This window comes from Telopea speciosissima, chromosome 4, assembly GCF_018873765.1.
Source record: "Telopea speciosissima isolate NSW1024214 ecotype Mountain lineage chromosome 4, Tspe_v1, whole genome shotgun sequence".
Taxonomy (NCBI): Eukaryota; Viridiplantae; Streptophyta; class Magnoliopsida; order Proteales; family Proteaceae; genus Telopea; species Telopea speciosissima.
The window spans coordinates 65,618,003-65,639,509 of NC_057919.1; the positions used below are offsets into that span (position 1 = coordinate 65,618,003).

At 44.5% G+C, this 21,507-nt stretch overlaps 1 protein-coding gene across 4 annotated transcripts in view; it reads left to right on the forward strand.

Moving 5' to 3' along the window:
• LOC122658571 (E3 ubiquitin-protein ligase UPL6-like) overlaps nt 1-21,507 on the forward strand; it is a 95,569-nt gene that overhangs the window by 16,172 nt on the left and 57,890 nt on the right. For all 4 annotated transcript variants that reach the window (XM_043853585.1, XM_043853583.1, XM_043853584.1 and 1 more), the window contains one exon: nt 794-974. In XM_043853585.1, the coding sequence (XP_043709520.1) occupies nt 794-974 (181 nt within the window). The remainder of the gene's footprint in view (nt 1-793; nt 975-21,507) is intronic.

The window sequence follows — 21,507 nt, forward strand, 5'->3', positions numbered from 1 at the left end:
GTATTCAGTAGTCCAACTCAGAATGTATTGAGATCTCAAGTTTTCTTAAATAGAAAAAACAATGAGTCCTATAGTGCAAGTAATGTGTTGATGGGTATACTCTCCCCTATACTTTGAAGAAGAATATATATATATATATATATGAGCTTAGAGAATAATACTCTCTGGTGAATTTTCCGATTTTGAAGGTGGATCTCTACTATCACTTGTTCTGGATTCTTTGATGCCTCTTGGTGGATTGAGACAGCTCCATTGGTGGATTCATGTGGAAACTTATCTTTTCAGTTTTCCCCCCCCCCTCTTCGTTTACCTTTAATTTTCAATTTTCATTGTTGTTGTTATTCTCTTGTTATCTGGATTTTTTTTAATTAGCAATTGATTTCTTTTCCCTATTGTTTTTGTAATTTGGGATTTTGAAATTCTATATCCTATTTGTGCAATCCTACAAATGTTCCTCATCTTCCATACTTAATCCATTAATTGCTACCATTTTCACCCTGCAATTCAAAACGATAATTGTCACGGTGTCTAGGCAACCCAAGGCGTTGGAGAGGGTCTGGACGCAAGGTGACAACAACAAAGCGACCGACCAAGTTGCCTGGATGCCTAGGTGTTGCCTTGATTACTATGTTTAAAGCCTAAAATCTTTTGCACCACTAGGGTGTGAAAGACATTTGCTGTAATTATAGATAAAAACTGGTCAATACATCTGCTCTTTCTACCTATTACATTTCATTCAAAGATCTGTTGTTTAAATTACACTGTTTTTTTACTCGTTTTTTTTTGGGCATAGGAATCAGCTGAAGGATCAACTTTTGCTGTCTTCTGAGTGCACCAGTGTACCGGCTGTCATCTTGCTCGAGGCAGTGGTTATCTTGACAGATCCCAAACTTCCATGGGTTTGCAAAGTGGTTGGTTATCTGTTACAAAGAAATACATTTGCATTATTGAGAGATATTATTGTCACTGCAAAGGTATGGATTACATCCCTAATAATCCGATTCATAGTTTTCGTTTTTATTTTATTGAGATCCAACTCCAAGTTGCAGGCTTGATTATGGTAAAGCATTTCCCCATCTTTTCCTTTTGTTTGGATGCATATTATAATGGATTACATCCTTAATAATCCGATTCGTAATTTTCATTTGTTATTTGTAATATCCATCTTATTGAGATCCAACTCCAAGTTGCACGATCTGAAATTTCTATCCTCTTGTTTAAACTTCCATTAATGTTCTGGTTCAGAATGCATAGTTGTCAAGGCATCCAGGCACCTTGGTCGACTTGGTCGCCTAGGCGGGCGCCTTGTTCGCCTAGTTGGTGTCGCCTTGAATTTTGACCCTCTCCACCGCCTTGGGTCGCCTAACCGCTGTGACAACTATGTCAGAATGTATATCAACACTTACTAAATCTGGTGAGCTCTCCGGCGATGCCTCCCTCCCCTCCGGCAGCTCTGCCTGCTGCTTTCCCTGCATGCCCTGCTACTCCCTCCACTGCACTCCCCTCCCCTTCAGCTACCTTCCCCCCACCTCTCGACCTTACCCCTGATCCCCGAAATCCCCTTCCCATTGACACCCTCCCCTCAACTTCACCCACTGCTCCAAACTCGCCCCATTCATCTACCCCTACCCCTGCCAGAATTAACCCAAACCCCTCTGCCTGGAGTTCCCTATTCTCCAGCACCTCCTCCACTCCCATTGATAGACACTCCCTGCACTTTGTTCCTCCCTCCATTGTCGATGACTCCAGGATTGGTTTCTGCCCAAAGGGCCTGTTCGATGACAAAATATCCCAATGGCAAAGCTGCCTTGTGGGGCATTTCCTTAGTGCTCGCCCTCCTTTTCATGTTGTAAAAGCCTCTCTGCTCAAGCAATGGTGCGCAGGTGGGGCTGGCTTCACCTACCTTCTCACCAGTGGCATCTTCATCTTCCGGTTCTTTGATGACACCGATAAATCTAGAGCCTTGGAGGGTGGTCCTTGGCTTATCGACAAGAAGCCGATCTTCCTTCGGCAATGGGACCACCACTCCTCTCTCAGCAGAATCGACCTCAAGTCCATCCCCATCTGGGTCAACTTGCCAGGTCTTCCTTTCCACTATTGGTGTGCCTCAGGTCTCAGTATCGTAGGATCAACCATTGGAAACCCTTTCTTCTCTGATGAACAAACTAAGAAGATGGACCGCCTCTCCTTCGCTCGCATCTGTGTTGAAGTTTCTGCAGATGTGCCTCCTCCAGAGTTCGTCACCATTTAGGAAGAAGACGACCACTCATTCATCCAGGAGGTCTCCTACGAGTGGCTGTCCCACTACTGCTCTGTCTGCAAGACCTTTGGACATCCTTTGAAACAGTGCCTGCCTCATGCCACCCCTGCTCATTCGTCTCCTTCGACCATCGCTGCTGCCCCTTCGGCTGTTGTAGATGAACAACGTTGCAGTCCCTTCGTCTCCAACAATAACCGTTGCAGTTCCTTTGCCGCCATTGCTGCAACTTTGCTTACTGTAGAGGAGAAGGATGCTGCTGAAGACGATGTTGCTGTTGACTCGATAACAATTTCGCTGGAAGACGATGCTGTTGCCCTGCCCCTGGCCTCGATCCAAGCTCTGGCGAAGCCTGCTCCGATGACTGTAGGCTCCTTGCATCCTTCTTGTGGTAGGAAAAAGGACAGAAACCGTTGCCGGAAAAGGTCCCTTGATTCCGGCGAGGTTCCCATCGAAGGCGAGTCTCCTGATGCTCACCCACACTCTGAGGTTGACCACAACAGATTTGCAGTCCTTCAGTCCCTTGATCTTGGCGACAATGGTGACCTTGCAACTGCGACTGCTCCTCTGGAGCCCTGCTTGCACTGTGAGCCCAATCTGCAGGCTTCCCCTGCGCCCCCTCTTCTACCTTCACCCTGCTTTCTTTCCCCTTTTGGCAATCCAAATACGTCTTTACCCCCTGCCACCAAAAGCCTTTCACCACTTAACACCAGCTCCCCTTTTGTCCCATCTACGAACCACCTTTTCACCAAACCCCCTCCACGTGTCCCTTTCAATCTGCACATTCCCCCTTTTGTCCCTTCTAAAGCTAAGGCCATCTCTGGCCCGACCCATCAGTCCGTCTCCCCAACCCATTTAACTCAACCCGCCATCTCAACCCATTTAAACCAACCCATACACCCAGCCCCTTTTTTTTATCCCGTTACATCAAACCCCCCTGGCCGAACCACTTCAGACCAGTCCCTGGCCCTTCGGCTGGTCCTTTCTCAGACCTTGACCCTCTGCCCACCTTGCTACCTCCCTCCCCCTCTTCCCCCCCTTGCGTGAGTATCGCTTGCGGCCCCGCAATGTCCCCCCGGGGTCTCGGGTCAGTTCCACAACTGGTTTGTTGCCCCCCTTCCTTGCTCATGATCCCTTGGACCATTTGGAATGTCCGTGGCCTCAACGCCCAGGCTAAACAAGCTGAGATTCGTGACCGCATCAAATCCTCAAAATCCACCCTCTGTTGCCTCCTTGAGACAAGTTCTTGAACCCAATTCCTCTCGCATTGCCCATTCTCTAGCCCCGTCTTGGTCTCTCATCTCCAACTAAACCCACTCTCCCAACGGCCGTATCTGGGTGCTTTGGGATCCCTCCAAATTCCATCTCTCGGTCTCTGATGCCTCCCCTAACACCTTCATCTCAACATCTCTGATCATCTTCATAATCATCTTTTCTTTTTCACCATGGTGTACGCTTTCAATCGTCCCATGGATCGGCTCCCCCTCTGGGATGATATCCGTACCATCTCTCTTTCTGTTGGTTCCGCCCCGTGGGGCATGGGTGGCGATTTCAATGTCGTCAGGTATAGCCATGAAAAGTTGGGTGGTTCCCCCATTAACCACCAAGCGGTTGATGCCTTCAATTATTGTCTCGAGGACGCTGGTCTCAACACCTTAGATGGTCGGGTGCTGAACTTTCTTGGCACAATAAGCGCTCTGGGCTTCACAGAGTAGCTTGCAAGCTTGATCGTGTCCTCGTCAATGACACCTGGCTCTCATCTCTTCCTTCCTCTCATGCTGTCTTTGACCTTCCAGGTCTCTCTGACCACTCCCCCATTTCCCTCTTTGTTCTCCCCTACTGTTAAGAGGACCAGATTTAGAACTCGATGCTTGGATGATAAATCCATCCCAAGCACATTTTTATTTATAAGAATAATTGAATAGTAAAATATGTACATGAGCAATGTGGGACTAAACCACATAATACAAAAACTAACAAAATAACAAAGAAAAGGTCCGAAATACCCCACGGTATTCGCCATATATCTAACACTCCCCTCGAGTTGGAGCATATATATCATGCATGCCCAACTTGACTAAGATAGGATGAAACAACTTGCTACTCGGTCCTTGGTGAACACATCGCCGGTTGATCGTAGACTTCACAAAGGAACCAATGAGGCCGGCCTCAAGCTTCTCCTTGATGAAATGTCATCAACCTCCACGTGTTTAGTACGATCATGCTGGACGGGTTATGAGCAATGCTAATGGCTGCTTTATTGTCACAATAAAGCATCATGGGAAGATGAATAGCAATACCGATATCCTGTAATAATCCTCTAAGCCACGAAGTTCACAAATTCCTCGGGCCATCGCGAAACTCTCGGCCCTGGACCTGGCCACAACATTACGCTTCTTGCTACGCCATGTGACAAGGTTCCCACCAACAAAGGAACAAGAACCAGAGATAGATTTCGCTGTCGGAGAACCAGCCCAATCGTGGCATCAGTATAGGCCTCAATATTAAGGTGACCCGTGGGAGATAGAAGGATTCCCTTTCCGGGAGCAGGACTTCAAATATCTCAAAATACGACATTTGCATCCATATGAGAGGAATAGGGATCATGCATGAAGCTGGCTCACCAAACTCACAAAGAACTCGCAATGTCGGGTCGTGTGTGAGAAAGGTAGATTAACTTGCCCACTAACTTGATAAATACCCTTGTCAACAGGCTCACCCTCTTTCTCCTAAGTTTTGTAGTAGCTTCCATAGGAGTATACGAAGGATGATGACCTAGCAGCCGTGTCGGTCGCAATAGATCAAGGACATATTTTCGTTGAGAAAGAAAGATGCCCTTTGAAGAGCGAGCAACTTCTATCCCTAGAAAATATTTCAGAGGACCAAGATCTTTGACCTCAAATTCACGGCCAAGGAGGAGCTTCAAATCACGATAGCATCACCATCATTACCGGTGACCACAATATCATCCACATAGACTATGAGAAGAGTTACCTTGTCACCAATCTCGTCGATAAACAAAGTGTGATCAGCATTACTCTGCCTATAACTGCTGAAATCATAGTCTTGTGAAATCGCCAAACCATGCCCTAGGTGATTGTTTCAGCCCATAAAGTGCACGCTGTCTCTGAGACCTTGCCCTTGGTCTGTCATCGAGAAGCTCGGTGGAATGTCCATATATACCTCCTCCTCAAGCTCCCCATGGAGGAAGGCATTCTTGACATCTAACGTTGAAGATCCCACCCAAGATTTATAGCCACAAGATAATAGCACCGGACGGTGTTGAGCTTCGCCATCGGTGCAAAGGTCTCGATAGTCAACTCCATAAGTTTGAGTGAACCCCTTTGCAACCAGGCGTGCCTTATATCGATCCAGAACCATCGCCTTCGTTTGACCACGAAGACCCATCTACATCCAACTGGTTTCTTTCTCGGAGGAAGAGTCACAAGCTCCCATGTATTATTTTTATGTAGTGCTCTCATTTCTTCCAACATTGCTGCCTTCCACTTTCCATCTGTAGATGCTTCCCTGCCAAGTTTTAGGAATCGAAAGGAAGAAAGAGAGGATACAAAAGCACGAAAAGATGGAGAAAGAGAGCTATAAGAAACAACACGAGATATGGGATGTAAAGTACAAGTCCTAGTACCTTTGCGGTGAGCAATAGGTAGGTCGGATGAAGAGGGATTACCAGGAGATGGAGGATCGGATCGGAGCCGGCAATTGGATGGGTATTGGTGCTAAAGGGATTGCAATCGCCCTCTGTTGGTTACGCCCTCGTGTAGGTGAGTGTGTTGGAATTGTCAATTCTCTTCGAAATGCACCAATAGTTCTCGGGTGAGTCGCTCCCCGAAGAGGAACATTAACAACACTATTTTTCGATGGTCTCCCCGTAAAGGATTCCCATTAGGTGAGGGAGGAACAGTGGGAGGAGTTGGGACATCATCCAAAGGAGGTTGGGCATCGGTCAAAGGAGGGGCGCGGCCGGAGGAACCTCTAGTGGAGGAATCTCAAAGGGCACATCTTCACTAGAACTCTCCTTGAAGAGGTGGTGAAGAATAATAAGAAAGGGTCTCATGGAAAACAACATCCATACTCACCAAGGTACGACGGGAAGGGGATGGTAACACTTATAACCTTTCTGGGTTGGAGAATAACCCAAGAAAATACAACGAGCCCACGAGGCTCAAGCTTGCACTGGAGATCTCGGTATCCCTAGCATAACACACACACCCAAATACTTTGGGAGGGACAATAAAGGAGGAATGACCCGATAAAATATCGAGGGGGTGCGGGAATTAAGAACCCGAGAAGGGAGCCTATTGATAAGATAGGCGGCGTGAGAACCGCATCCCCCAATATTGAGAAGGAACATTCCTCCCAAACATCAAACCGGGCCATTTCCAACAAATGACGGTTTTCCTTTCGCCACACCATTAGGCGGGGTATCAACACAACTAGTTTGGTGAATGATGCCATGATCAGCCAAATATTTTTGAAATTGTGATTGATAAACTCGGTTCCATTATCACTTCTCAATATTTGGAGAGTAGCCTGGGCGAGTTTGAATCGGCTTATGAAAATGCTGAAAACATGAGAAAACCTGATTTTTAGTGTGCAAAAGATATACCCAAGTGTTCGAGAATGACAATCAATAAAAGAGACAAACCGCGATGACCAGAAATAGAGGGCTTGCGACTAGGGCCCCAAACATCGAGAATGTACCAAATTAAAGCAAGAAGAACTCCTTTTATTTGAAATAGGATAATTTGAACGTGTTGCAGTATGGCGGAATACCAGCCTCACAAAAAAGTCATCCTTAGTATGTAGGGTGACCAAACGAGGAAATAAATGAGCTAAAATTCCTAAAGGGGGTGACCTAACCGAGAGTGCCACTGGTAAAGTTCGGGAAGAGACCAAGGAGTTCGATGCGGCGGAGAAGGCAAAGGTGGTGGAGAGAAGCGACCGTCATCACAGCGTGTACAAGCCACCATGCACTTTACCCAATCCAATCGTCTTCCCGAGGCGGATCTGAAACACACAATGAGAGGGAAAAAAAGTGACTTTGCGATTAAGATCACGAGTAATACTACTAATGGAAAGAAGGTTAGTAGTAAAATTAGGAATATGTAAAGCAGAAGACAAAGGAAGAGAGGAAGTGCAGTTGATGAGTCCTTTTTCCGGATATTGAAGAAAGGGACCCATCGCCACTTTGACCTTATCTTTCCCGAAGTGGGAGAATATCGTGAAACGAGACTAGAGGAACCGGTCATATGATCTCGTAGCTCGAATCTATGATCCAAGGATGGGAAGCCACGAAGCACAATGACCTACAAATGGAATACCGACCGGGCAAAGTGTGAACTGAAGGAGCCGAGGAATTGGCGTAGCTGATGTAGTAGAGGCAGCAGCGTGAAGTCTGAGCATACGAAGGAGGGCTCGAGATCATCCTGGGATAGACCAGTGTCGATGCGGAGTTGCGATATGATCTCGATCGATGGGCCTTGGTCTTTGTCTTTATCTTTGTCTTGGCAGCCCTTTTAGTTTCAAAATCAGCGGGTTTCCCATGAAGTTTCCAACACTTCTCCTTGGTGTGGTAAGGTTTGTGACAGTACTCACAAACAACGGACACTGTAGTAGAATCACCAAGAGAAGCAATGCCACTAGGTGTAGGAGTGGCGGGGCAGCACTTGAGAGCTGATCTCGATAATAGGAGGGTGCAACATGGCAGCCCTACGGTTTTCTTGGAGGAGACGAGGGCATAGGACTGTTAAGTGTGGGAAAAGGCTTGTGACCCAACACTTGAACCCGAATCCGATCATACTCCACATTTAATCCGCCAAGAAATCATAAACCCGATCTTGTCCATGTGTTGCTTATAAGAAGTAATATCTGCATTGTACTTGGGTGAAAATCAGAAAAATGGTCCAATTGTTGCCAAAGGCTCGCAAGGTAGCATAGTATTTGGAGACCGTCAATTCTCCCTGAGTAGTGTGAAGGACCTTCTTCCGATTTCATATACCGGGCATCATTGCCAAGCTGTCCATAAGTCTCCTTGCAAGCAGCCCAAATTTACGAGGTGTATCAAGAAGAAGAAAATTGTGTTGTAGATCTCGTAACCATAGAACCAATCAAGTAGGACATAAGAACTCCATTGTTGGCAAGCCACTTGTCTTGAGCAGCCCAACCTCGGTAGGCATAGGAGTGGATCCCCTAATATGACCCGAAGGCCACGGCCAGCAATGGCAAAGGAGGCGGACCTAGACCAAAGTAGGTAATTGGTGCCATCCAACTTGATTGGATTTGGAGAGAAAGTATGATACTCGGTTTGCTGTTTCCATCACCAACATAAGTAGCGATCGAATCCATAGAGTCACCCATGGAGACAGTGAAGAATCCCAAATCGGAGAAGAGGGCTGTTGTGAAGAGAAAGCCAAGAACACCTCCAAGTTAAGGGCTGAAACAAGGATGAAAGCCCTCTAATAATAAAGGAATAAGTGTCTCCAAGAATCAAGCAACGAGTGAGAAAACCTTGAGATCGATATTTTTGGGTTTTGAAAAAACCCTGAAATTGCTGAAATCGATAAGATGATATGAGGCCTGGAAAATGACGTGTGAGGCTGAAATTGCGGTCAAGTACACTTGAACAGATGTGAAGCACTCCTCAAAAAATCAGAATTAAGCGATAAGTGGAACCCCAAGATCGACAATTGTCGGGGTTTTGAAAAAACCCGAAAGTGTGAAGAGATATCGATCTTGAGGGCTGGAACTTGATGTAGCTTGATGTAGGTGCTGGAATACTGATGCGCAGTCGTCAAGCTCCAATATAGTGAACAAAATCCTTGTAATATAGTGTGAATCTGTCCAATGAAGGCTGAAGTCTTCAATATTCGCAGCAAAGGAGTCGCAGCACCTTATCGATCAATTCTTCATATCATGGGATGAGGTAAAGGAGGGCAGCATGGATCAATTGATCACCTCATCAGTCGCTGCCCTATGGGGCAGAGAAGAACAAAACGAAACAAAGGGAAGAAGAGAAGAAAAAGAGAAGAGAAAGGGAGAAAGATCGAGAATTAGAGAGGGAAGGAGATCGTGGATTGCAACCGAGTTCTAATCCGACTCGATACCATGTTAAGAGGACCAGATTTAGAACTCGATGCTTGGATGATAAATCCATCCCAAGCACATTCTTATTTATAAGAATAATTGAATAGTAAAATATGTACATGAGCAATGTGGGACTAAACCACATAATACAAAAACTAACAAAATAACAAAGAAAAGGTCCAGAATACCCCCACGGTATTCTGGCCATATATCTAACACCTACCTCTCCTTTGGTCCCAAGCCCTTCAAGTTCTTCGACATGTGGTCCTCCCATGAAGGGTTCCTTCCTCTTGTTCAGTCCGCTTGGGAAATTCCAGTTCAGTCCTTCTCCTCCCCTCTCCTTGCCTTCTCCAAAAAGCTTAAAAATGTCAAATCAGCCCTCAAAGCTTGGAACTCTTCCACCTTTGGAAATATCTCCTCTCGTGTCTCCTCCTGTCGTGACACTCTCTCCTCCATCCAGTACCGTCTCCCGTCTGACCCCCTCAATTCCTCCCTCGCCGAGGAAGAAACCTTTGCTGCCTCTGAGTTAGCCTCCTCTCTCTCTCAAGAAGAGAGCTTCCTTAAGAAAAGTTCCGGATCAAATGGCTCGAGCTTGGTGACTCGAACTCTGCTTTCTTTCACCGATCCCTCAAAGCTAGAATCAACTCCAACTCCATTCTCTCTCTTACCTCTGCCGATGGCTCGGTTCTCTCCTCTGTCGATGCCATCAAATCTGAAGCTGTGACTTACTTCTCTGGTATCTTTTGCCCTCCCCCCATCCTGGATGGCCTCATCAATAAATTCGTTCCTTTAAACCTCTTCAACTACCTCTGCTCCATCCCCTCTGACACTGAGATTGTCTCAGCCATTCGCTCCCATAAGGCTAGTAAAGCTCTAGGCCCTGACGGTTTCAGTTTGGGGTTCTTCTCCACTTGTTGGGACATCATCGGTACTGACCTTACCTGCGCCATCAAGAGTTTCTTCTTTAACCCCCACCAGATCCTCAACATCAACCATACCTTTCTCTGCCTCATTCCAAAATCCTTTGGAGCCTCCTCCATGACTGACTTCAGACCCATCTCCCTCTGCATTCTCCTCTACAAGTTCATTGCCAAAATCCTAGCCAATTGCCTTCAACTTATCATCGACTCCCTTGTTAGCCCCAACCAATCCGCCTTTATCTCTGGGAGAAGCATCTCGGACAACATCATCCTTTGCCAGGAAATTGTTTGAGGCTTCCACCGGAAATCCATCTCTCCTTCAGCCCTTTTAAAGATTGACATCCATAAGGCCTTCAACTCCATTCGTTGGGACTTTATCTCCCAAGTCCTTCTTAAGATGTCCTTACCCCCCACCTTTGTCAACTGGATCCACTTCTGCATTTCCACCTCTCGGTTCTCTCTTCTCCTCAATGGCAGCCCTGTTGGCTACTTCTCCTCCTCTGTTGGCATCCGCCAGGGCTGCCCCCTCTCCCCCTTCCTTTTTTGTCTCTCCCTTGAGGTCCTCTCTCGCAGTATCAAATCCAAAACTGACCTCTACCTCATCTCCCCCATCCCTAAATGCAAGCCCACCAACCTGAACCATCTTGCTTTCGCCGATGACCTCATGATTTTCTCCAAGGCCAATCCTCATTCCCTAGAGTCCATAATGTCCTCCCTTCACCTTTTTCAGGGGCTTTCCGGTCTTCGCATTAACCTCCTTAAATCCCAAATCTTCCTTGCTGGGGTTCCCGATACCACCAAAGCGACCCTCTCCGCCATCACTGGCTTTACCCTTGGCACCTTACCTGTCCGCTACCTTGGCCTGCCCCTCATTCCTACCAGACTTTCAGCCCATCACTGTTACCCTATCCTCGACCTCCTCCGCAAGAGACTTCAGCTTTGGAAAGCCAAACTTTTATCCTATGCAGGTCGTCTCGAGCTCATCAGATCGGTTCTCCAGTCTTGCTACATCTATTGGAGCTGTGTTTTTGGTCTTCCCAAGGCTACCATCAAGGCTGCCGAGTCTATTATGTGTGCTTTCTTTTGGAAAGGTGTGGACACTGCCAGGTTCCTTCATCCCAAGAGCTGGTCTTCTACTTGCTTGCCCAAATCTGAAGGAGGTCTTGGGCTCAGAAGGATGAAAGATGTCAACTTGGCAGGTTCTATCAAGTTGTTATGGAAGCTCTTGACCAACAAATCTAGTATTTGGACTTCTTGGGTGTATCCTGGGCCCCTCCGTAGAGACTGTATATGGACTGTCAGATCCGCCTCTGACTCTTCCTGGATTTGGCGCAGAGTTCTGCAAGTGAGGCATATAGTCAGGGGAGCTCTTTCTTACAGGATAGATGATGGGTCCCAGACCTACCTTTGGCTCGACAACTGGCATCCTTCAGGTGTTCTTGCCTCCATTGTCAGCCCCCGCGCCATATTTGCTTCCGGCTTGGACAGATTTACCCTTGTGGCTTCCATTATCACCAGTGGCTTGTGGTCCCCCCCCTCCCCCCCGCCCCTTGCAGATCTGTTGAGCTCCCTCCCCCCTATTCCCCCCGGGCACAGAGGAAGAGGTGACACCATCTTGTGGCTCCCCTCCACCTCTGGCACTTTCAGCTCCCGCTCCACTTGGGACTTGGTTAGACAAAGAGGGACACCCTGTCCTTGGCACAAAGTGGTTTGGTTTAAAGGGCACATCCCTCGGCAGAGTTTCACAGCTTGGCGTGCCCTAGCTAACTGCCTTCCAACCCAAGCTTTTCTCATCCATCTTCACATGCTAGTCCCCACCAGCTGCTGCCTTTGTTGGAATGGGCATGAAGATACAGACTATCTGTTCTTCTCTTGCCCCTTTGCTGCCTCCATCTGGAACAGGGTCCTTCGTCATTGCTGGCCTGCTCGGAGAACTCCTCTCACCCTACCCCGTGAATGGGTTTGGATTGATATGACTTTTGGTGGTAATTCGATTTGTGATACGGTTGGCAAGCTTGCCTTTTGTGGTACTATTTCTCACATTTGGATGGAACGTAACCTTAGAAGATGGACGTCCTACTCCCGCTCTTTCGATAAGATTTGGAAGGCCATCTTCTTTGATGTTTCATCTAAAGCTTATTCCCTACCCCTTGGTAGTGTTTTGGATACCCCAAGGAACAGGCTGATTGTTGTCTCCTGGGGTCCCCCTACCGCCATTCTTCGCCCTAGCTAGTCTTTAGCTTCGGTTTGTTGGCCCTCGGGCTTGTTTATTCCCCCCCCTCTCCTTTCTTCGTAATTTAAATTTTTATTCATCAAAAAAAAAAAAAAAAAAAAAAACTCCCCAGTTGTAGGCGTGATTATGGTAAAGCATTTCCCCATCTTTTCCTTTTGTTTGGAAGCATATTATAATGGTATCGGAACTCACATCCCTTTGTCGATCTCAATATGTTTTGTCCTGTCATGCTGAACTGGATTATGGGTGATGCTAATGGCAGCCTTGTTGTCACAGTAGAGGTGCATAATACCTTCAGAAGTAACTCCTAGATCACTCAATAATCCCTTAGGCTACATGAGTTCGCAGATCCCTTGAACCATGTCACGATATTTTGCTTCAGCACTAGACTGGGATACAATAGACTGCTTCTTGCTCTTCCATGTGACAAGGTCCAAGGAAGGAACAATAACCAGAAGTAGATCTCCGATCATCAACAGATCCAGCCCAATCAACATTAGTAAAAGCTTCCAGTCTTAAATTCCCATTGTTGGAGAAGAGAATACCTTTCTGAGGGCAGACTTCAAATACCTCAATATATGGTGCACTGCATCAAGGTGAGATGTCCTAGGATCATGGAGAAACCGACTCACAATGCCCACAACATAGGCGATATTAGGTGTAGTATAGGACAAGTAAATCAGCCGGCCAACCAGTCTCTGGTACTGTTCTCTATCAACCGAATCACCCATGGGCCATGGCACTACATAGCTGGTGATTAACCAAAATAGGGGAGTTTGTAGTCTTATATCTAAGCATTCTTAATTCATCAAGAAGGTCTTGGACTTACTTTCATTGGGAAATAAAAATGCCCTTGTTTGAGTGCAACTTCAATCCCAAGAAAATACCAGAGAGGTCCTAAATCCTTGGTTTCAAACTCTTTTGCTAGCAGAGATTTCAGATGGGAGATTTCGGTATCGTCATTCCTAGTGATCACTATATCATCCACATACACAATGAAGGCTGTAACTTGGGTACCACTCCTTTTCACAAACAGGGTATGGTCAGCTTGGCTTTGTCGGTATCCAAACTTCTGCATGGCTTTCAAAAAGCGATCAAATCACACTCTAGGAGATTGTTTGAGTCCATAAAGGGTGATGTAGATTTATCACCAAACTGGGCTTCTTTGGCTAGGTTCAAGATCTCGGGTTTTAACCAGCCAGAAACCGAGGTATGGTTGAAACCTGATCAAAACCAATGATTTTTTCCCAGCCAACTCAAGTTGGTGGTTTTGAAGCTCAGAAATGTTTTTTTTGATCTGATTTTTTGTATACAACCTATTTTTGACATTCTAAACACAAGGCATGAACTATTTTCACAAAAAAAAAAAAAAAAAAAAACACACTCAAAATGGTACTTGTGGTTTTTTTTATCCAAGTTTACAAGTGTATGCACGGTGTACTGAGAATCATAGTTGTTAGGTCAGACACTTATTTATGCCTAATATCATTTAATTTACTTAAGATATTATTCATAAATAAGCTAATACCCCATATTTGAATCCAATAAAAATAATTAAAAAATAAATTCAAAAAAGATAAAAAGTCAACCCCCTGGCCCCAGTTCAAGAGCAAAAACCGGATTTTCGGCGGTAGGTGAAATTTTCAACTTTCTAATGTTGAGGTTTTTCTCAAATCTATAAATTCCATAAATTTTAATATGGTAAAACATTGCTAAAAACCAAAATTGCAGTAAAATATTCATTTGTTTTGATGTCTAAAAAATTATTTTCATTCAGAGCCATTTTGGTAACCTTCACGTACACTGAATTAACTTTGACCGGACATAACTCCTTCAATATAAATCTGATTTATATTGAAGGAGTTATGTTCCGGTAAAAGTTAATTTGGTGCGTGTGAATGCTGTCAAAATGATATTAGGCATAAATAAGTGTCTGACCTGGTTTCTGGCATAAATAAGTGCCTGTCCTTGTTTCCAGCTAGGTTTCCTCAAGTTTCGATGGGGATAAGTGACACTTATATTTCGGGTCGAAACTAGTGAAACATTGTCGCAACCAGTCGAAACTGGTTGAAACCCACCGAAACCAACTGAAACCATGAACTTTTATAACTCCTTGCTTAACTCGTCTCGGTTTCTTGTGAAACCGAGATATCTTGGTGGTTTCGGTCGGTGTCAATTAAGATCTTTTTCCATGTTCTTTGATGATGCAGATTTATCACCAAACTGGGCTTTTTTTGTTTAGGAATAAGTCTAGGGTTGGGTTATATACCTGTTGGGCCTTTGATCATATGTTGTGACAACTTAAATGGTCATGTGACTATTTAAGTTGGGCTGGATTAGGACTCTATAAGCCCAGCCATGTTTTGAGTTTATTTCCTTCAGTATTTCAGTTTCCTAGTCAGTTTAGGTTACCTAATAGGTTAAAGACTGGATTAGGCATTTCCTTTTTAGTGTGGGAGTCTATTTTTGAGTCTTTTATATAAGTTTGTAAGGGGGGCAAGTACTAAACACGAATTTTGATATTAATGAAAAGCTTTTTACTGCTCTTCTTCATCATTGAAGATTTTTGTCTTGTGTTTGATCAAAGCTGGTGGGATTGTTTGATCCAATCGACACCTTGCGGTATGAAGCCCGGGTGGTTTATTCAAGCTCTCTTTGTTCTTTTGAAGTTCTACTTTCAAGTTCAATTCAAGTTTGATTTTTATTCAAGATCTACAATCAAACAAGCTGCTGCCAAGGAAATTCTGCAACAACAATGAGTTTGAATCATCCCCATTCCATATAATTCTTCATCTAATTCTCTCACAGCCCTAACCCTAAGATTCCTCTTTGTGTTTTCAATTTTCCCAAGACCTAAATTCTGCCTAGACCAAACCAGTGAGCCAAATCACTCCAAACTTTGATCAAATTCTCCTTTGATACTAGGGAAAACTTGATCTAAGTTGCTCCCTCATTTGACCATCATAAACCCTAAAAATCCTTCTTTTCATCTTTTCAAAAACCCGAAACCCTAACCCTAACCTTACTGCCGATTCTAATTAAAAGGCCTAGACTTGTTAAAACTTAACAAGACCTTCACTCGAAGACTCCCCTACATCAACTTAGTATAACCCTACCTTCAAATCCTTGGTCCCTAAAAACCCCAACCCTAATTTGACCTAACCGAACTACATGTTCAGTTCAGATCCTGGTTATTGGCTTCTAGTTGGTCTCCTATCAATCTAGAACTATTTTAAAGGGACTCCTTCAATTTGCAAATATGACTAGTAGTAGATGAGGAAGCAAAACCTTGAGCATGATAGCCTTCCATTTCACTTCTTTGATGGCTTCTTCCAATCCTGTGGAATAGACATAGATGACAAAGAGGAAACAAAGGTCCGATAGGAGGGTGATAAAGAATCATAAGAGACAAAATGGAAAATCGGATGTTGTATGCAGGAGCAAACACCTTTTCTAATAGAAATGAGACGGTCATCATATATAGTAGGATAAGGCACATTGCCATGAGTAGGCACATTATTATGAGTAGGAGAAATACTACTTGATGGTGAGGGTGAATCCGGTTAGTCGTTCATGGTTCCCGTTTTCTTGAAACTACTCCGAGTGTAGGTTATCACTTCCGGATCAGGAAGAGATTGAACCAATATCTCCCCCTCACCACTACCGTCAAGAATAGGCTCCCCCTGAACTGGTAGACTATCAATAACCATAAGGAAAACTGGTAATGATAGTTCTTCCTCAAGACTCTCCCCTTGAAGAGTTATCGTAAAATATGGTTCAGACTCATGGAAGATGACATCCATGGTGACATAGAGACGGTGAGAAGAAGGGTGATAACACTTGTAACCCTTCTGGGAAGCCGAATAACCAAGAAAAATACATCGAAGAGCTCGGGGATCCAGTTTAGAGCGGGTAGGAGAGGAATTTTGAGCGAAGCAGACACACCCAAATATTTTGGGAAGGGAGGAGGCAATGGTAGGGTTTGGGAAAAAGGAAAGAGGGGTCTTAAAATTTAGGACACTAGAGGGAACCCTATTAATAAGGTAGGCAGCAGTAAGGTCAGCATCTCTCCAATAGGTTTTAGGGACACCAGTAGTAGACATCAAGGCATGGGTCACGTCCAAAAGATGATGATTTTTCCGTTCAGGGATGCCATTTTGTTCTGGTGTCCGATCACATGAAGTTTGAGAGAGGATCCCATGGGAAGAAAGGTATTGCTGAAAACTAATATATTCAGTACCATTATCACTTCGAAGAACTCTAATGGTAGCATTAAATTGAGTCCTCTGCATAGCATGGAAAGACTGAAAGCAAGAGAAGGCGTCAGACTTATTGTGTAAAAGGTAAACCCAATTGAGACGTGTGCAATTATCAATAAATGTAATGAACCAATGAAAACCATTACGATCAACGGTCCTAGAGGGACCCCATATATCAGAATGAATAATGGAAAAAGGAACATCACTTTTAACATCACTAATAGGGTAAGTGTTTCTAATGTGTTTTGCAAATTTACACATTACAATGTAGCTGTTCTAAACCACAAATTTTAACTAGATCTGGAAACATTAACGCATAGTATGAAAAGAAGGGTGTCCCAAATGATGATGCCAGCGATGAAGTTTGGTCAATGAGTTATCAGAACAGAGGGTGTATGCTGAAGATGGGAGTGGTGCAGTTGGTGTAGATTGCAAGAGACCATCACGGACCTGATCATACCCAATCGTTGTGCCTGTCACCAGATCTTGAAACATGCAATGAGTGGAAAAAAAGTGAACAAAACAATTCAACTCATTGGTTAAACGATAGATGGATAACAAATTTGCACATAATTTTGGGACATGTAAAATAGAGGAAAGATAAAGGTGGAAGGAATAAGAAATTGAACCTTTGCCCGAAATGGAAGACATAGACCCATCGGCAACACGTACCTTATCCCGGCCAGAGCAAGGAGAATAGGTATTGAAGACCTCTGAGTTGCTAGACATGTGGTCAGTAGCACTAGAGTCAATTAACCATAAGGGATTGGTAGAAGAGACATGGAAATTACTTGACTGGGCAAGGTTGGAAACAAGAGAAGAGGTAGAATTAGTAGTCAATTGTGTCACCAATTTTTGGATAGCAGCCATTTGATCCAGAGAGAAAGGTGCCGTAGTAGAGGGAGCAGGGCAATTATTAGCTGCGTTAGAGAGATGTGCCTAGGATCGAGTGCTGTCCTGTTTGGGATTTCACCCACCCTTGGGACGCCCATGAAGCTTCCAACAAGTTTCCTTTGTAGGATGAGGGCGGCCACAATAGTCGCATTTCATAGGTTCCTGGGCATAAGAGGGAACCTTGGAAGTATCCACAGTAAGAGGAAGTATCCACAGTGAGAGACGTAGGTGGAGTAGTAAGCGGAGTTGTAAGCAAGATAGATTTGATGGGAATAGCAGAAGGCATCATGACAGTCCGACAATGTTCCTCAGATTGAACAAAATTATATGCCTTAAGAAGAGTGGGGAATGAATCACGCCCTAGTATCGGGTGATCATATTCAGGGTTCAAGCCGATAAAAAATTCATACACAAGTTCCATCTCCCCCCTTCAAAAAAGTGCCAGCATCATCAGGGTGCACCATGGGAATGAGATGATAAAAATCTAACTGTTGCCAAAGGATGGTCAGGGCATAATAATAGGCAGTGAGGGAAAGCTCCTTCTGAGTAGTGCTACGAACCTATTGTCGTATCTTATATATTGGGGCATAATTCCCTGCTTGCGAGTAAGTCTGTCGAACTGAATCCCATAGTTCCTTGGCAAAATTGAAAAGAACGAAGTTGGGACTGACAGATGGCTCCATGGAATTGAGCAGAAAAGACATGACCAACGCATCCTCAGACAACTGCAACAGGATCCGACGGTTTGGGAGTGTCTCCTGTAATTATGCCAAAATAATTGTGTCCCCGGGGTGTGAGAAGACACACACGGGACCAAGTAAGATAATTGTGACCATTGAGCTTGATGGGGCCAGGTTGGAGAGTATGATGCCTAGAGTTGCTTGAATGACCGAGTGGGTGTACCTCAATTGTGCCAGTAGAGGGCACATCAAAGGAGGTAGCACTAGAAGTTTCATCAGTCATGGTAACAAAAAGGTGGGAGAATCCTCAACAACCGAGAAAAGAGAACTAGACTACAAGAAGAGCGGCAAGGGAGGTGTGACGACAATGGTTGCGGTGGCAGCAACGATAGGGCCCGTCAAACAGAGGTGCGGTGACAAGAGTCGCAGCGGCACCGACAATAGGGTCGGTTGATGGTGGCGCGGACGATGTGGATTGCGACGGAAGAGAGGGACGACGATGTTGCGGCGGCAGCGTTGGGAGAATTGATTGGGGTGTCGCTACTCACAGCGGGAAAGGCGTGATGATCGAAAATGGATCGTGGCGGAGTGAGGCGCAGCGGACAGGAGGCGGCGCGGCGAAAGGCGATCGAACGTGATCGCGGTGGTGGGAAGATGTGAGGTGAAGGAGGTGCAATGAAGAGGAGAAACCAAAGGAGCATGGGTTCAAGTATCACCTACCATGCTAGACGAGGAGGCATTTGTCTCCAATAGGCGGCAGCGGTAGTGGAGAAGCGAAGAACGAGAAAATTTTCTAGGGTTTTGGGCTTTAATACCAAGTTCAGAATCAAAGATTGAGGAATGATGTGACTTGTCATTAATGATAGAGGTCCTCATTATTTATTATAGAATTACAACCCAACGAGGGTAAAAAGGGAAAGGAAAGCTAACTTAACCTAATGTAAGATGCTATTATACTAATCCCACGGTTCTCAACATATATATATACACACACAATTTTATTTTATACATTTGCAGAATTCAAAGGCATACTCTTACCGAAAAAAAGAGCTTACATTATTTTCATGATATTTTTTTTTTGGTTGAAAATTTTGGATAGCATAGAAAACTGATATTGAGTTTAAGTTTAAAGCTTTCGTTGAGATTCCTCTTCCTCAGTGACTAGCCGTGCTTGCTTATTTAGATGACTTAGGCTCTCTTTGGTATGATTACAATTTGAAATTTCATTGATTTCTTGAAATAAATCAACAAGTATATTTGTGGTCAAAAAATTGAAATTATTTGGTTACATCAGTTGAAAAATTTTCATGAATAAGAAATTCATGTGGTAATTTAATTTTTTGATAATAGATTTCAAGTTAAATTGGGTGATTCACCCCATCTGATTCGGATTACTCTAACCATACCCCCAATTCAATCAGGTCAACTGCCAGCCTCCATTATTATTACAGGAGGGGTTTGAGGCGGAGGTTGCAGAAATCGGTGGGCGGGAGAGGGGGGTGAGGCGGAGGCTGTGGAGAGGGTGGGGCAGGGTTGTGGAAAGGGGATCGAGAGAGAGAGATTGATCCTCAAAAACCTCCCAATTCCTCCAAAACCGAAAGTGAAATTAACAGGAACCCAAGAAGAAACCCATTGTACCAAAAATGTATGTGATTGACAATAATAAGCGCCGGTGACCCCACAATCAGAGCCCAACTGACCTCCACTTAATTGAGTCTAGGCTTCTTTGCTAATCTATAGACTCCATAGAAGAGACACAGATCAAAGACAGTAATGCTAATTCTCTGAAAGTAAATGACCGAGTCTGCACTGCCATTCAGTCAACCGTTAAGGTCTACGATCTTAGGATCGACGAGATTGGCGAAGACGGAGAGAGACCGTTCGAAATAAGCGAAGGGAGGTGGGTAGTCTAGTGTCCAGGGGCTGGTCTTGTCTGAGTACCGTTGAGAGATTGGCGAAGACGGAAAGAATCTGTTCGAAGTAAGCAAACAGAGAGGTGGGTTTTCCCCTTTTTTTTTTTAAAAATGGAAATTACCACGGTATCCATGTTTTTTGAGCCGTTGTCACAACGTGCTCATTAAGTGGAGCGCGGAATAAACTTGAAACAAGTCTCAGCTATTTCACAGAAATAAGGTGCAAAAATCATACCAAACACCCTAATTTCCATTTATTACCCCATGAATTATTTCTCAAAATCATACCAATGAGAGCCTTAATTTTCATTGAATCTTGAAGTAACCATTGGCCAGCTTGCTTTCCATGGACAAGAGGTACTTCCTGCCTTACTCAAGAGCAATTGACGGAGACGAAAGTTGGACCAGAGAGCATAGTTGTCTCGCCAAAGCGACTGCAGGCGGTGGAGAGGCCTCTAGGCGACAGGCACCCTAGTGTTTCCCCCCCCCCCCCCCATATCCCATATATCTAGTATAGGCACATCATAAACATCATAAGTAAATTTACGGCCAATTAAAGAAACCAGCAGTTGCATATAAATTAACATCCATTGCAAGACTAATGAATTTTTCACAACAAATGAACCGTAAAAAGTAGCATAATGCTTCTTTGGGATAGCTCAACCGAGTGAGTCCAGTCCATAAAGTTGGTAGTATCCAACTTAACTATAGAAATTTGGGGATTCATTTGATCCATTGACACAATGGTTGTACTAGTATTGCTAGCTCTTCCGGATACTGAATCCACTGATTCACTAGAATCTGACATTTTTAAATGAGACTACAAAGTAAATAATCCAAAAATTGGGTTAGGTTGGGTACTCAAACCTGTGGGGAGTATCACTGAGAGAGCTCCTGCAGCCAGAATGCTTGGCCAGTCAAACTAAAATTTGAGGCACTCAAAAAGTACCTCCAATGCAATCTGAAAGCTCTTGGACTGTTACCCAAAACACTTCCATAAATTCCATAATCCATGAAACAAAACCTGCAACCAGTGAGGAGCAGGAGAACTCCTCTGATTTGATGTCATAGCCTGCACGCTAGGTTGTCTCTTCCAGCAAGACTTAGGATATAAAACAAGGACCCGTGGGCTACTCAAACCATACAGGTTTCAAGTCCAAAAAACTCTTCTGTAGTTGAAGGTTTACCTCTGAAATTTCTACTTAGATGACCTGCATGCACACCCATGAACAGACTTGGTTCCGTCT